The sequence below is a fragment of the Podarcis bocagei genome (assembly GCF_964188305.1).
Source record: "Podarcis bocagei genome assembly, chromosome: 2".
In the NCBI taxonomy this organism is placed as follows: Eukaryota; Metazoa; Chordata; class Lepidosauria; order Squamata; family Lacertidae; genus Podarcis; species Podarcis bocagei.
Window position 1 is genome coordinate 74,580,469 of NC_138126.1, and position 16,838 is coordinate 74,597,306.

Genomic DNA, 16,838 nt, shown 5'->3' on the forward strand with positions numbered 1-16,838 from the left:
TAGATCTTGGTGTTTGTGTACATCAAAAGCAGTTTGCCACGGTGTGTGGGAAGCTGATGTTAAGGTAGGGGAGAAAAGCCAGCAGCCCCACCAAACATCCAGAAGACTAAAAGTGGAAACCTCTCAGCATTGTTGGCTGCCTTGCGTCTAATGTCAACCTGACCATCTATCTATATATATGTCCCTGTGATCTAACCCTATGGGAATTGCTTCTCTGAATTTGCGTCATCTGCACACTATCTGTGAGAAAAATTGCTGTAAACCATTATCTGCAAAATAAGTCTTCTTCAGGGATTTGACCTGGAGCCCTGTGGGCTAAAGTGGCTGTGGTGGGAGTGGCACATGGCTTCTCCCCCCCCCCTCAAATCTGACCTTCACTTGCAAACTGTGAAAGTCTGAAGTTTTTTCCCCTAAAAAACACGCAAGTACATTTGGGTGCATAAGCCTACAAGCTTCTCTGATACTGGGAATCCCGATAAGGCATTGCCCAAGCAAAGCCCCTTTCAGACCTCCATCCCAAACAAGTGAAGGTCAGGCATGGAAGGGCTGTGGGTGATGCCCATGCTCTCAGTTTCCCTTCCCACTTTTGCGATGCTTGTGCCCCCTTCCTACTTCAGCCCCTCCCACTTCAGGCTGAATGTCTGGAAAGGCACACAGTTTGAAAGGCAACACCAAAACTTCATGGACATATGATTCTTTGGAGGACACCAGAGACCCAGAGTACTCACGTAGTTATCTCTTGCAGACCAGCCGGGGTACAGCTGCATGTGGAGCTGCCTTTCCTTGCGGGCCAGTTCATAGTACTTGGCTTGTTCCTCCCGTGACAGCGCGTGCCACTGAAACAGAAACCACAGAAAGCCGTGAGACACTAAGAGACACCATCCCTCTGATCAGAAAAGAGCAAATGCTAAGAGTGGATACCAGACATCAGGCCCAGGGAACCTTTGCCCCTGCAGATGTTGCTGAACTGCACCTCCCACCAGCTCCAATGGCTAGGGATGATGGGAGGTGTGGCTAGCAGCACCTGGAGGGCCAAATGTTCCCCAGGCCTGCCACATATGGAAACAGTGCTGAGGCAGCTCATAACCACTTCTGAGAGGACCGGCAAAACCACCCTGAATCGGAAAACTGAATCGGAATTTTGGAAGGCAAGGGAATAATTTAATAAAGTTTCCATTGGTATCAATGGGAAATCTTTAATGTTTGTAGCCATACCAAGTGGTGGTAGTGATGGTAGTGGAGATTTCCAGGTGGGTTGCAGCTGGGGAAGAGTAGATAAAGCTCCCCTCCCTATGCACTGCAGACAATTACCTGCCCCACCCCCAGAACCTGTAATCAACTAAAAAAATGCTAGATGCTAAGCTGCCTGCTACATATTAAGCAAAGACTTAGTTTGGTCCTTATACATCATTACTCTAGTCACTGTAATGTAGTTGCACACAGCTCTCTGTTTTTATTCAAATAGACTGCTGTGTGCAGGGAGCAGGGAGCTTTTGCCATATAACCAGAAAGCAACAGTCTCTTATTTCTAGACATGAATGGTGAAGCATTTTGACTGCTCAAGTAGGACAAAACTGTTTTGGGAAAATGGAGAAGCCCACATTGGACTAAACAACCATTTCTTTTTGTGGGTTTTCTCCTCCTTTGGCTTCTACAGAACAAACAAAAGTACAGGAAAAACCAGGTCTTTACTGTCAAAATTTAAAATCAGAGTTATAATGTAGAGTTCTTGGGATTAAATTTAAAGTTGTGTGGCTCAGTGGTTTGTGCTCACAGAAGCAAGGGAAAGTTGTATGCCAAGGTTAAGGGGGGGGGAGGAGTCCAGTAAATCCACTGATCATGAACTTGGGGAACCCAAAGTCAAATCCTTGCTCAACCATAGAATCACTGAGTGGTCACTGGTAGGTCCCAAGGCCTCACTCAAAAGTTCCCCACTTACACGGTGAAAATAACTGGGACTTGTCTCACATGGTTTTGCAGACAAGTGCTTTGTGAAGTGAAAAGCACTTTACATGTTAGAAGTAATCCAGAAACAATTTTGGAGTCTTAGCTGAAAACATATTGCTGCAACTTAAATTTCCTGACAACACAGCAGCCTTGGAAAACCCCAATAATAAAATGAATTATGCTCAGTGACGTGAGGAGTGGCATACAGTCTGCCACAGGTGGCAGCGGGCTGGCAAAAGACACTAAAACACAAAGCAAGGCGTTGAAGGCTTTCCTTGGCAGTTCCTACAGCAACGTAAGGTTCCTTAAGACAACCTATGAAATTCATTATAGTGGATCTTGAAGCCCACATAAATGCACTCAGTGGAGGACAGTTAGGCTATATAGGGAGGAGGTGGAGTAAAAGCATGGAGGCCTTGGGTCCCTAAGTTTCTGCTGACCCTTTCAGATTCATCTCCAAGTCTGTAATAGAGTCTGCCAGGCCACTACAACTAAGAGAGTGGTTTCAAAACCATTAATCATAGAATCATAGAGTTGGAAGAGACCACAAGGGCCATCGAGTCCAACCCCCTGCCAAGCAGGAAACACCATCAGAGCACTCCTGACATATGGTTGTCAAGCCTCTGCTTAAAGACCTCCAAAGTAGGAGACTCCACCACACTCCTTGGCAGCAAATTCCACTGTCGAACAGCTCTTACTGTCAAGAAGTTCTTCCTAATGTTTAGGTGGAATATTCATTATTATCTTTTCTTTAGGATACTCATTATCATTAATGAGTATCCTAAAGAAAAGAAATACCCTGCATAGGCCACAATCACCAGTCCCAGCTTCACTTGAGCCCAGCTTCACCCACACACCCCATTAACCTCCTTGCTAAGCATGGTTACCCTAACAGCAGCATAGCAGCCCACAGTGCTGCAGGAACCTCCAGCTAATTCAGCTTGCAAATGGCCATTTGGGAATCTACATCACCAAGCATGAAAGGCCAGCCATCTTCCACCATCTTTCCCAACCCAGTGGAGTTGGGTCTGTATTTGCTCTTCAGGAGGCTGAATGAAGCCTGTGTTCAGATCCTGCTTGTAGGCTTCCCACAGACATCAGGCTGGGTGCTGTGAGAACAATATAGTGGACTAGATAGGCCTGATCTTCTAGTCAAGGCTCTCTCCATGTTCTTAAACCATGGATCCAAAAAGCCCACAGCCTCTGGAAGTACTGAAGATGCATTTGCTAGCGCATATCCATGACGCCTCCCTAGTCATCAGAACACCCCCACCTCCTTTTTGTGCTCTTACCCGCCTTCCTAATATCTGATTGATGGCTGCACTTTCTTTCAAGGTGCACTCAGCAATGACTGTCCCCCGCATCTCTTTCATATACAGCATGAAAGCGTTCAGAGGCTTCTTGATGGTAGGCTTCTTCGCTTCCTTCTCTCTCTTTGGTTCTGGTTGTGATTTCCTTGCCAGAAACAGGAAAAAACAGCAACCGGTTAGTAAAAAAGAACTGAGTGGTAACTGGAAATCTTGGCTGCTGGGAAAAGACTAAAATCCATGAGCCAAAACTTAGATTTAAATATATATATATATTAACAGTAAAATACAGACTCCAGCAATGGCCTAGTTGCTACCATTGGAGACACAATGCTGGACTCTGTACAATCTCTGATCTGATTCAGCACAGACAGATATTACTCGTGATTTATTAAATGTGAGGCAAAACCCACTGCATTTACTGTTCCAATTTGAAGAACAGTAAATGGTCTGCATCTGGGCTGGGGACCTCTGTGGTCCTCCAGGTGTTGTTGGATTCCAACTTCCATCAGTCCCAGCCCACATTCTCAATGGTCAGGGATGATGGCACAGGAACCCAGAAACATTTGAAGGGCATCAGTTCCCCCACCCTCATCGAAACAGGCCTTGGGGCAGGGGGAAGAAGAGTGGCTGAGAGAGGTGTGAAATGTCATCCTCCTAGCTATCTTTTCCCCACTGGAAGTGGCACCATACTGGCTCTGCTTTGCCAAGGAGAAGCAGCTTCAAAAAGGTGCAAAATGGATGAGGAATTATATTGTTCCAGCCTAACCTTTTCCCCAAGAACTGGTCACTTACATGCTCCGGTCGTAATGGTCAAACTCTTGTTTCCCAGAGGGAGATGTGATACCCGGGTGCGGGATTCCTGTGGTGTGCATTCCAGAGCCGAGCATCAAGGGATGTGTGATCCTGTAACATAAAGCATGTTTGTGACTGCCTGGGCTTTTAAACAGATTACAGACCTCCTGGGTTTCATACTGCAGTTGGACTCATTCTAAATAAATGAGAGAGAGAGAGAGAGAGGACCACCTTTAAGAATGCTCAGTAGACAGTTTGATATTAAAACGGAAGGGTTGCATATTCAATGACAATTCCAAAAAACACACAGCAGCAGAAACATGGTGGATGGGTTTCTAAAAGCTTACGCAGCTGCAAAAGGTCTGTAGCATGGATCCTTAGTTATATTTTGTGGAGCTGCCACATTCTGGAAGAGGGCCATTGAATTAAGACAGGCAACACCGGGACATTTAGCAATGGCAATCCTACCTAATGATTTGTTTTTCAAGTGTTTGGGAGACAGAGGTTTGCCCACTAGGTGGCACTCTTTGAAATTTTCCTTCTATATTCATAGTAGCAACTGAGCAGGAGCCCATTAACTGAGTACAATTTACATGTGAAGTACGGTAGCTCTCTGACATCCATTTGCATTATCCTAGGTCATCCTGACATTCTGTAGTAGCAGCAGCAGCAGCAGTAATAATAATAATTTATAATTTATACCCAACCACCTGGCTGTGTTTCTGTAAGTGAAGCATTCTTCCTGAACTATAATAACACCCAAGAGTGCTGCATCTCAGCGCTTGACGAAGCTGATGGCAATGCCAAGCCTGACTTAGTATTTTCTCCTCATCGGGCCTGCAGTTAAATAGAGGCTACAAGACTTAATTTGGTGTGTGATTAAACTTAAAGAGCTGTACTTAACTGTTCTCAGCGCACACACCAGTTTTCAGTTTCAAAGAGTGGGCATTTTGCACTGGCTTTTGGCTGCATATGTTTGGTTTGGGGCTGTCTTGCCTAAGTAATCCATGGTCCTAGTTAGTGACACTGTGAAGTGTCGCTAAGCCCATTTCAGGTTAGGCCTTGGGCAAAATTTTCATACCAACTGCTTTGCAAAAACAATATGGAATTAAGCCATTGGTCCATCTAGCTCAGTATCATCTGCTCTGATTGGCCATGGCTCTCCAGGGTTTCAGGCAGGGTTCTCTCACAGCCATATCTGGAGATACCAATGATTGAAGCAGATGCCCTCTCACTAAGCCTCAGCCTAACCGTGTGATCTAGCACCTCACATTGGATATTCAGATCTCACTTGTTGACACTGTATTGTTAGGGCTGTAACATAAACATTATGGCCGTCTCCAGGCCTCATTGCCTCCCTGGAGCAATTCTGAGCACAATGGGACCTGGGAGGGTAAAGCCAATGCTATCATTGCGATCATAACACAGCTACTTAAGATTAATAGTTTATACACCCTTCATCAGGCCTGTAAAATATTTTCAGCACTGGAGAATGATGCTGTCAGTTTACCAAGCTTCATGACAGAAGCTTGAGACAGCAGGATTGCCCATGGGAGACAACCAACTGTTCATTAGCTCTGTTGGCACAAAAAGAAATGATGCTTGATTTTAATCTACTGGCATGACTTGAAGCTTGATCATTATCTGCCGAGGTGTGTGTTCTTGTCTGCGAAACCTGTAAAGTGGGAATGCCGGTATGATGAAGAATGAAACTGTCAGGCAACCAAGGAGGTCTGCAGAGTCATTTATCTTAAATATTAAGATGCTTAGACTGGAGTAGTTGCCTCCGGCAGGCTGAAAATTAAGGTAATAACAATAATACTATCGTCCTCATCATAATCAAGTGCCTTTTCGACTACTGTTCCTAAAGCAAATCTCATGATGTCTTTATCAAGAGACGTACTGAGCACTCTCATTAAGACTACACGGAGTAGAAGCCAAAGCTAGAGAGATGCCCAGCCAAGTGGTCCGTCTGTCTGTCTGTCTGTCTATCTATCTATCATCTCTCTCTCTCTCTCTCTCTCTCTCTCTCTCTCTCTCTCTCTCTCTCACACACACACACACACACACACACACACACACACACACTCCCCATAGGTTAAAGCTCATCCCTGTCGGACCTTCTCAAGACAGACAAGGAAGATGGAAGTTGGCTTCAGATCCTTCTAATGAATTATTGAACAACTCACAACCAGCATCTGGATTGGTAGTGCAGATCTGGAGGGGCAATGGGAAATTTGTGTTCCCTTATGAAGGCAGGTCTAAGTTTTTTAAAGTGTTGCGTGGGGGGCACTGCAGCACACAGTCCTGCCACCACAAAAGGAACAGCCTGACAAAAGCAAATATTTGGTTTGCATCATGGTACACTGATGCTTCTAGTTTACTGCCATCCTCAGCCATTGTAAATTTCCATGCATTTCCAGGTTACCAAAGCCAGCAATCTTAAGCCAAGTGAGGGCTCTTGTCAGGGGCCATACAAGGAATTAACTGAACAAGGAGGACATTGCCAGGCATCTGCCTTGCACTCAAGTAGTGCATGATGCATGGAGGAAAGCTGACAGTGGACTCAAGTAGTGGAGTGAGGTAGGAATGAGAACCTGACCTGATGGTTTGAATTTATCAGGTTCTCTGTCCCAAACAAGACCAATTTCTACTCTTGTTAGCTGAAGATGACGAACATTGCAGAGGTAGTAATAAGGGTGCCCATTATGTTCTGCAGTATTATGAAGTGATACCACAAGGGGAGCCTTATGCTGGAAACAGACAACAGCGTTGTTGGTTCTTTTGAGAGCTGAAAGTGCTTTTGAGTGCTCATCCTTCTTACCAGGCCTGGTAAATAACTTTTGCAAAGTTTTGCATTGTTGTTGTTGTTGCTGCTGTTACTGTTTTTTAAAAAAAATCTGGGGAGGAAGAACTGTTTAACCACAGGGAACAATAGAACAAAAGAAATATTTGCACACCATGAGAGGTGAAACCTTTCGTCAAAGCACTTACAAACTCTATTTTTTGTCTCCAGCCACATAAGACTAAGAGACATACTGATGTTTGAGGCTGCAGTGGTGGTGCTCACATGAAGACGGACTTTACAGCATCTTCATGAGGGTTCTCTCTCTCCACCCCCTACTATTGTTGACCAAAGCCAAAATTGTGTTACTCCTTTTTGAGAGCGTGCTAAGTTTGTTTGTTGTTTTAAAGCATTATTATTTTAAAAAGCCACCTGCCTAAAACAGGAGAGTCCCTTCCCTGTTGCCTGCCACCCAGAAGCCTCCCTAAGTGCTGCAAGCTTGAACGGCGTGGACTGCAAAAGAAGCAGAGCAATTTTGTCCTGACTTAGGCAGCTCATACTTACCTAGAGAAAGAAGCCCCAGCAGTGAGCGCCGACGTATAGGGCTGCCTAAATCCACATGACTGGAAAGGACAGACAGGCTGGCTCTGCCTGGGATCAGGAAGAAAGAGTCCATAAAGCATCTATATCGGTCCCACCTTTCCTGCAGACCCTTTTCCCAAGTGGACTCGTCACGGACTTGTATTTTTGGGAAAAGGAGAAGCCTCCTGTTGTACATTGGCTTCTGTCCCAATGGGGAGGTGAGGTGAGGTGAGGTGAGCTTCAGCTGGAGGTGGGTCTAAACAGGTCTACAGGAAAGTTCCACTAATGCCACCTTAAAACCCTACCTGTGCTTATTATACTCCCAGCTTGGCAACGTTGCTAAAGAACTAGGCCTTGATCCAAGATGATTTGCACACAAGCTTCTTGACGCACCCTCCCTATAGCCCTAAAAGGGTGACATTTCAAATCCTACTGCATGTCGATTCCAAATGCTTTCTCCTTAGCTGTAATTGAAGCAGGAACCTTTGGGTTTGGAGTGCTGTTGATGGCATTGCTTACTCTTGATTCTATACCTTAGTCCCTAAAAGCTGTTGCAGGGTGAAGATGAGCAGGATCAGCATGAGTGGCACAGCTGGAAGACTGAGTGGAGTTCAATCTCCCACAATAGTTTGTGCCTGCTCTTTGATCTATGCCCTTGCTCCCCTCGTGGGTTAGTGCTAAGGCCTGGGTAGCCCTTTCTGTATCAATATTAATAGGCATATTACAGTGGCTGTTGAGTTCTGAGTCAGTAGGTTCAAATCACACTTGAACTCTAATGAGTTCAATAATGGTGAATAATAATGGTGAACTTAGACAACTCTCTGCTCCTTCTCCCTAAGCCTGAATAATAATAATAATAATAATAATAATAATAATAATAATAATAATAATAATAATAAAGGCCTACTTGACAGGCTGAACAGAGGGATCAATGACATATGCAACACTTTAAATCTCCTAAGTATTATTACTATTCCTACTAATTCATTACTTGCTTAAAAACTTGCAACCCAAGCAACATTGCTGCAAACTTAGGAGCACATGTAAAAATATGTTGAACACTAGCCAAGTGCTACAACAGGAAGCAGGCTTTTGAAGTTTCAACATTTGGGCCTTGGAGATGAGCACACAGTTTAATTCTGAAGTGACATTTATTATTCCATAGGCCAAGATTCCCCAAGAAAAGAAATGGTCGTAGCCAAGGAAGTTTTACATCAATGTGAACCTGACATGGAAATTATTTCAACTGGAAAATCAATCCACGATTCTGACTATTCAGAATGAAAGTGCTTTTTTTGTATGTGTCTGTATGTGTGTGTTTTTTTTAAAAAAACCCTGTGAAAGTAGAATGGAAATATTTATTTACTTAAGTTATTTCAAAACCAGCATGAGGCATCAAGTTAAATTGTTGCATACGTAGCTCATATTGTGCAGCTGACACCATTTACAAGGCTTTTTAGGGAAGGTGTGTTTGCAGCTAAGCTTCAGTGAACAAGCTCACCAGACTGGACTGCAAGTCATTTTTATTTGAGGTTCTTGACTTGTCATTCCACCTAATTAAAGGGAGACTTATTACAGGGCCTCTTCCCCAAAATACTTGGCAGGTAGAAAGGACATTCCTGCCGAACTCTTTCTTGCTAAGGAAAAGCTGCTTCCTGCATTCAGACCCCTTTGTGTTTGAAGTCAGCCTCATTCCAGATCAGTGAACGTTCAGAGCCATTCACATACCACAGTGCTTGTTACTGGCAGATGGGGGCTCTGAAGTCTTCCTCCTCCTCCACAATTAATTTCAGCACTGCTAACGCTGCCAAACCTCTGCAAAGCATGGTGTGGAGAGACCAAGTAACAAAACACCCCCCCCACACCCCTGGATGTATTATTGGAGGGGCAACAGTTGCACTTGCTTGCAGACAGCTCAGTGTATGCAAATGGCAGAAGATCGCATACAGTATATAGGCTGGGAAACATTTAAACTGCAAATTTGGGGAAGCCAAGTAAATATAAAATCCCCGAGAATAAGTTTTTAACTAAGTGCTTATATCTTACTGAGCTTGCAGACAAATTAAGCCACACCTAACTTTCTTAGAGCTCTATGCAATGACTGCAATCCAAAGATAAACTTGCACCAGAGCTTTATAGGGTCACAAAGTGTACTTCTGCGTAAGCATCTGAAGTACACCCACATGCAAATGGTACTGTGCATACATTGTGGGATTTTCCACTGCACGCTGATGCACCAGGAGTTCATAGCCAAGTGCTGCAATCCAGCAAGCTCTGGAAAATGCTATCATAACATCTTTATGATTTACATATGGGTTTCCTCAACGTTTTTATAGGTATTTGAATTTTGTGCAGGAATTTCGCTGCATTTAGGAATGTCAATACGAGTGAAAGAGTGCAAAGTCATGGCCATATCAGGGCTCCCTGTTGCGCATTTAGGGACACAGCTGGGTTGTCATTTTTTACGTATGCTGTGAGAAACAAAAACTGGTGGTGTATTATCAGCAAACACAATTTCTGCATAAAGCATGAAATTGGTCTGACTCTGCTGTGCACCTAGGTTTGGAGAAGAGAGATAGACCCTTTCCTGATATGCTGTGAGTCCCATTCCTGCTTGGGTCCTGCTGCAGTGTTGCTGGTTTTTTAAAACAGAAAGATGTAAATGAAGACACACATTTAATGTAACATGTAGCCTGGCGCATGGTCAGATACAAAGGAGTTTTCTACATATGTGCAGGCCTCTGGATTCGAGCGCCAGTGCAACTGGAAGAAAAACTGGGCTTCCTCTAGATGCAACTTTTTGATGGAAACAGACATTGCATTGAAAATGGAGAAATACTTGGTGCTGGCTATGAGGAGAAATTGCTAATGGAAATTTCTGCCTCCTGATCTCTTTAATCCCTTACTAAAAATCTGGCTGTCTGATCACTAGTGGTTAAAGTTGGCAAGAGGGGATAATAGAAAGTAAAAGCATGAAGATGCTGCTCGATCAAGCAACAAACCAATATTAGTATCAGTATCAGCTTTGCTTTCTAGAAGCAGGGTTTGTGCCTTACATACTTCCTGTCTGTCTTTTCTGCGGACACCCTTCCAAGCCGACAGAAAAATAACTCAGAGGTCTTCCTATCCTCTCCAAATTACTTTATTCCTTTTAAACAGTAGTTAATCATCGCCCAAATTATAGCAGGTCTAGGACAGATACAATGTTAAACATAAAACATCTAAAGAACCAACCAACCAACCATAAAGCCTGAAGCCTCAGGTGCCTCTTCTTTGTGAATAAATATATAGAACATCATTTGGTAGTCAAATATTGTATTGTATTGCTTTGTGATGTGTTTTATTGCATCTCCCTTAGGAGATGTACTTAACATGCCTGTGCCACAGTTATGGCAGAAATTCCTATCTGCATACTGCTAAGGATGGGTGAATCTGCAAATGATGGTTTCTTTCCATTTCTCATTCTTCCAATCTTAAGTTTAGTTCTCCAATATCAGTTTGCACATTTTGTGTGTGTGTGTGTGTGTGTTTTAAAAAATCTTTGTGGAAATTCACTAACATTTTAGTGTGAATTTCTCCCAAGATGCACATGTTTATATGCAGTTTTACATTTTTGCAAATGAACATAATGCATCTTTGTAGGTTACTTTCACTAACATGTGCATTTTTATGCACAATTTGTCCCAGTACATTCATTTTTGCACACATTACTTGGCTGGAGAACTACAGTGCAAAATTCAGAAAAGCACAAATTTTGAAGGCTGTCTTTAGATTTCGGTATCGTTTTGGAAAACACAAATTAGTTAGGTTCACCTTTAAATGCAAACTGAACCAAATATCTCCCCCATCTCTACAGAGTGCGTTCAGCTGATATGCAGGAACTTTGCTCTCTATTATTATTATTTGTAGTAGTAGTAGTAGTAGTAGTAGTAGTAATATTCTGGCAACCTCTTCAGTTCAGAAATGGTGGGTTGAAGTTTCTACAATTCCACATTGTCATGCATTGCACAGTTCTACCAACGCCTGCTGCATCACGTAAGTGAATTAAAACATGGAAGGGGTGGGGAGAGGTCTACTTATGGTTGAATGTGTGTTGAATGCCTTTGTCTCCTCAGCTTCTGGCCTAAATATACAGCCATGAAATGGAGAAAATGCTGTCCATCTTCATTTAAAAGACTCTGCCACAGATTGCATTTTCCCTCTCTCTTGCATGTTTACCAGGACCCACACTGGATTACCATTAATCCATAGTAAGAAGGGAAAGGCCATCTGTAGAAACATATGTTTTAGGGACCGAATTTAACAACAACATTTCTTCAATAACTCAGGTATGCACATGCCCGTGGTGAGAAGAAAGCAAATTCTATGACCTACCACGCTCTTCCTTGTTATTGGCATTTCAGAATGGCAGCATGGGGCTGAACAAGAGATTCTAGGCCAAGGGTCAACACAACAGTCCTTGATCAAAGTAGGAGAGCAGGAGAGAGAACCAATATCTTGCTCAAAATCTTTCCCCCCCACACCTAGACCAGTGCCAAGAACTAATTGTGGTGCCAGGGAAAAGTATACTGAAGTGTGTACATATACAGTTTCAGGTGTTGTGGAGAATGGTTGGTGTTGCCCAGGTAGCCCAATTTGGACAAACTTCCCTCAGTTATAGGTATTTAATACTTACCATCCCATAGAAGGTGTTATCTGTCCAACTCCACTAGGAGGGAGGGAATAGAAACCAGAAATGTCTGATGTTTGAGAAGGACGGTGTACACCTGGCAGAAAATTGAAACATCAGGAAGTTTAGACGAAGCAATTTCTAGCTTTCTTTTAAGTAGCATTAACCTGGCTAAAATGGACATGGTTCAAAGGTTCAGTATTTCTTAGCATCCAATAATCAGAATTGGTTAACTTACTTTGTCTCTCCCTTGTCCCCCATTTCTGGACTTAATAAATATCCTTAGGCTTTCCTATCTATTAAGATAACCATGTCAGGAGTGCTCTGATGGTGTTTCCTGCTTGGCAGGGGGTTGGACTCGATGGCCCTTGTGGTCTCTTCCGACTCTATGATTCTATGAAGATTCTCTTCAACAGAATACTGCAATCAGACAATCAAGGTACAGCACTGATGGGGTGAGGAGTACAGGAAGTGAGTGGGACAAAAGTATCCGGAGTACAGAAAAGATGAAGTTGGTGCGGCGTAGTCAGCCAAGGTAGGGCACTGAAGGAGGTGGCAAGTACAGGAAATGAGTGGGACAAAAGCACATGGAGTAGAGACAAGATAAAGCTGGTGTAATGCAGCAGAAAAGATTTGAGTTGGGGAGTCCTCAGTTCAAAATCTCACCTCAGCCACCCACAACCTCAAAAGATGGCCTTGGGCCAGCCTTCTCATCCTCATCCCCAAACCCCTATCTATAATAGAGGGATAGCAATGTGGGCCTACACCACAATGCTGCAGGAAGCATGGCAGAGATAATATATGTGAAGTACTTTGAATGCGGTATGTAATTTCTAAGTATTATCATCAAAGTACAAAAAAACCCAACCACCACCAAGTTAAGTCACCGGTTTTCATATGTGGGGTTGGAAAGGTAATTTACTCAGGAATGAGTGGATGGTCATTAGAAGGAGCAAGAGTGTGGGAGAAAAGGGGTGGGGAAAGGATTTCTTTCTTTCTTCTCAATTCACCCAGTGCACATCAGTTTGCTAAAACAAACTATATGTCTCACTTAATTCTTCTTCCTCCTTTAGGACCTTAGTTTCTTGGTTTCTGCTGCTTCTGTTTAGCACACCAGTTTGTTGACCAGCTGGGGTATGTTAGTTCCTAGAGAAGTTTTTTTCTCCCTTCCACCCCAACTTTCTATAGTTTAAAATATATCTATGTTAATTACCAACAAGAGACAGAATCTTAAATAGAATGAGCACTATCGCGACATTAGGTTGCATTCTTATTGTGTTTGGAAAAAGTGTATGCTGCTTCTTTCTGACTGCAGGTTATGTTTAGCACCCCCACCCCCCAGGGTGGCTGAATGGCCTTCACGGAATAATAATCTTTTAGGTGATATGGAAATTCCACCACATGTGTTTGATCTGTGATGGTGGTTTCATGTATGAAAGTCATTGCTTGATATCACAAACACTGTATACACGAACCTGTGTGCAGGGTGAAAAGAGAACAAACTATGCAGGTGGTGGCAGTGGTTGTAACTACCTGAGAGACAGCCCTCTGCGGCCTCCAGCCAATGTTACAATATCACACAACTGCTTAGAAATCCAAAGCAGTATGGGATGTGGTAATACTCATTCAATCATAAGCAGAGCCTCCTGCTTCCATTCTCCATCTGTAAAGATGGGCAGTTACACTTTGGTCACATCCAGAAGGACGCTTCAGATTACACTTCCCACTTCAGGGCAACGTACTTCCAACATGGTGATGTTCCTTTATGGAAGTGTTCCCATTGGCTTCTCACATGAGTAAAGATCACGAAATCAGAAACAAGCGGTAAGCCTCATCAAAATTCCCACGTTGCAATTTTAATCGCTGACAGGAATGAGCAGCCTTAATTATTTTTTCCAGTCTGTAAAAATGAATTAAGACAGCTCCTTTCTCTCACATAAGCTGCCTCATCATAAACTTAAGGATGCTGTGGATCTGCTGTGGCGCATGTCCAATCCATGAGAGTCCTTAAGCCATGGGCCTTCTACAGTCAGTCACACTGGGATTCTGTCAGCAGCCACAGCAACAAGCTTAACTTCAAGCCAGCCCATGCAACAGGGGAGATTTCCATCCTCAGGGTAGACTTGTGTTATGGCTTTTTATTCTAAGAATAAGTCTCTTGAGGTGCACTCACAGAGACTTTCAAAGCCTCTTCAAAAGTCATGGGACTTATTCTGTGGGTATGTTCAAGGACAGCTGGATATAAGGTACTTTGTGTTATATTCCCCGAAGAGCCAAGCAAGATTTGAACTATCCTCATTCACCACTTCCTGCCAGACTTCAATATTTGCCCTTAGCTAAGCTTCTTGTAGGTTATAATTCGTTAACTCTTTTTATTCTTATGTTTTAGGTTTAATTTCCTCTGAATGCTGGTGGGCAATTTTAGATCCAAGAGACTAGATGTGTAGAGAACATGTTCAGTTTGTAGGGAGCAGGAGAATGAAAAGTCTTCTGAGCCCAGGTCAAACATTCCCAACATTTTCTGGGGTCTAAAGCGCAGCAGAATAATTCTCTAAGGGGCTTAAGATAGCACATGTGCTAACTTCATGACATTTGCTAAACATACTTCTTAACAGCCTTGGTGTTTGACAGCATGCTTAACCATACAAGGTGCATTGCTTTGCCATTGCTTAGGAGCTTGAGTAGGGTGTGGGGGGGGGGTATGCAACTGGTAATCACAACTGTGAAACCATATCCAACTCCAGAAAGCTGTAAGGAGAAATTCTATGAAACAAACATTCTTTACATCTCTCAAGACATGTTTGTTCAGGAATACCCCACTGAGAGTGGATGCAAATGTCTAGGAAGGTCAGGTGGTATAAGTGTAGGACCGTGGAGAACCACCTATTTGAAGACCAAAGAGCTATGAGTGTAAGAAGTACAGCATCATAATGTCTTGGGAGTGGGCAGATGGGCTGTGTTACAGGATGAGAAACAAGGCTAATAAGAAAGATATGGGCTGCAGCACATAAACTCTGCTGGGCCACGAAAATCTCTTGAGCAAAGAGCTTCTGCAGGTGGATGGACCTTACTTTTCTCACACAAGATTCTTATGCTGGGTTGAAATGGGTTTCTGTCGGTGGAAGATCCAAGCCATAATCCCCGTTTATGGAAACTAAAGACAACAGGACTTGGAGCCTACTGTGTGTTATTCCAGGTGCATTCTCCATTGAAATAAACATTTTAGGACTATACCACTTGCCAAAATTGTTTCTGAGACAGAAATTCAGAGTTGAGAATGAACATGCACAGGCCATCAAAAGTACCACAGGTACAAGTGAAAACTCCCCCCTGACGATTCCCACGGGCTTGTGAATCTGGGTAGGTTCTGGATTATAAATGAAATGGGATTTTCATGATCATCACCACAATCACCTCATCTTCATTAAGGAATTTCAAATAAGAAATGATACATCTGGATTGTTGCTTGTTTGTGTGTCTGTTCCCAATCTATATAAAAGTACACACTTAAAACTCAGTAATAAAAAGCGCTATCAGAGAGTTAAAGTGAAAGTACCGTATTTTTCGCTCTATAAGACACACCAGACCACAAGACGCACCTAGTTTTTGGAGGAGGAAAACAAGAAAAAAAATATTCTGAATCTCAGAAGCCAGAACAGCAAGAGGGATCACTGTGCAGTGAAAGCAGCAATCCCTCTTGCTGTTCTGGTTTCTGTGATAGCTGCACAGCCTGCATTTGCTCCATAAGACGCACACACATTTCCCCTTACTTTTTAGGAGGGAAAAAGTGAGTCTTATAGTAGTTCTTAAATGACAAGCTGTAAAGCTGGTAAATGTAAAATCCTGCACATCCTAGCATAACCCATCAGTTTTCCTTTGCCCCATGACAAAGAACTGAAGCAATCAAAATGGTCTTGATTTTTTGTTTTTATAAGGGATGCGGGTGGCGCTGTGGTCCAAACCACAGAGCCTAGGGCTTGCCGATTAGAAGGTCGGCGGTTTGAATCCCTGTGATGGGGTGAGCTCCCATTGATCAGTCCCTGCTCCTGCCAACCTAGCAGTTTGAAAGCACATCAAAGTACAAGTAGATAAATAGGTACTGCTCCGGTGGGAAGGTAAACGGTATTTCCGTGCACTGCTCTGGTTCGCCAAAAGCGGCTTAGTCATGCTGGCCAAATGAGCCAGAAGTTGTATGCCGGCTCCCTTGGCCAGTAAAGCAAGATGAGCGCCGCAACTCCAGAGTCGTTCGCGACTGGACCTAACAGTCAGGGGTCCCTTTACCTTTACCTTTAAGGGTAGGAAGTACCTAACAGTTTTGTACCGCTGACTGCAATTTCATGACACAATAAGCCATGACTCCTGGCTGACCCTATCTTACTGTGAAAGAGCAGCATGCTAGTACGCACAACCTGTTCTTCCTTTGCATGTGTGGATAAAACAAACCAGGAGAGGGTATCTTATTATGATGTGTGAACCCAGGATTCATGAAGTCAACTTTAACCCTGGCTTACATTTCTGTCTTGATTGAGAGTAAGCTCCAGGGTTCACATGCCACGATAACCATATTTAAATACTGTTTTATGTCCCCATTCAAATTCCCCTAAAATGCAGACCAAGAAGGACACTGGCCATGCTTCCATTCTACAATTCTATGATTCTGTGATAAGCTATCACATTCCAGTTAGCTTTATCTGCATATGAGAAGAAAGGGACAAAACAACAATAATCTAGGGATCTTAGTTCATCTTGACAT

At 43.3% G+C, this 16,838-nt stretch overlaps 1 protein-coding gene across 13 annotated transcripts in view; it reads right to left on the reverse strand.

The window, feature by feature from the left end:
* The window catches only part of TCF7 (transcription factor 7), a 121,777-nt gene that overhangs the window by 25,580 nt on the left and 79,359 nt on the right, over positions 1-16,838 (reverse strand). For 10 of the 13 annotated variants that reach the window (XM_081185589.1, XM_081185584.1, XM_081185591.1 and 7 more), the window contains 5 exons: positions 12,092-12,182; positions 7,399-7,485; positions 4,050-4,160; positions 3,240-3,402; positions 729-836 (listed from right to left, as the gene is read on the reverse strand). In XM_081185589.1, the coding sequence (XP_081041715.1) occupies positions 729-836; positions 3,240-3,402; positions 4,050-4,160; positions 7,399-7,485; positions 12,092-12,182 (560 nt within the window). The remainder of the gene's footprint in view (positions 1-728; positions 837-3,239; positions 3,403-4,049; positions 4,161-7,398; positions 7,486-12,091; positions 12,183-16,838) is intronic. The other 3 variants (XM_081185590.1, XM_081185592.1, XM_081185588.1) reach the window with 1 other exon arrangement.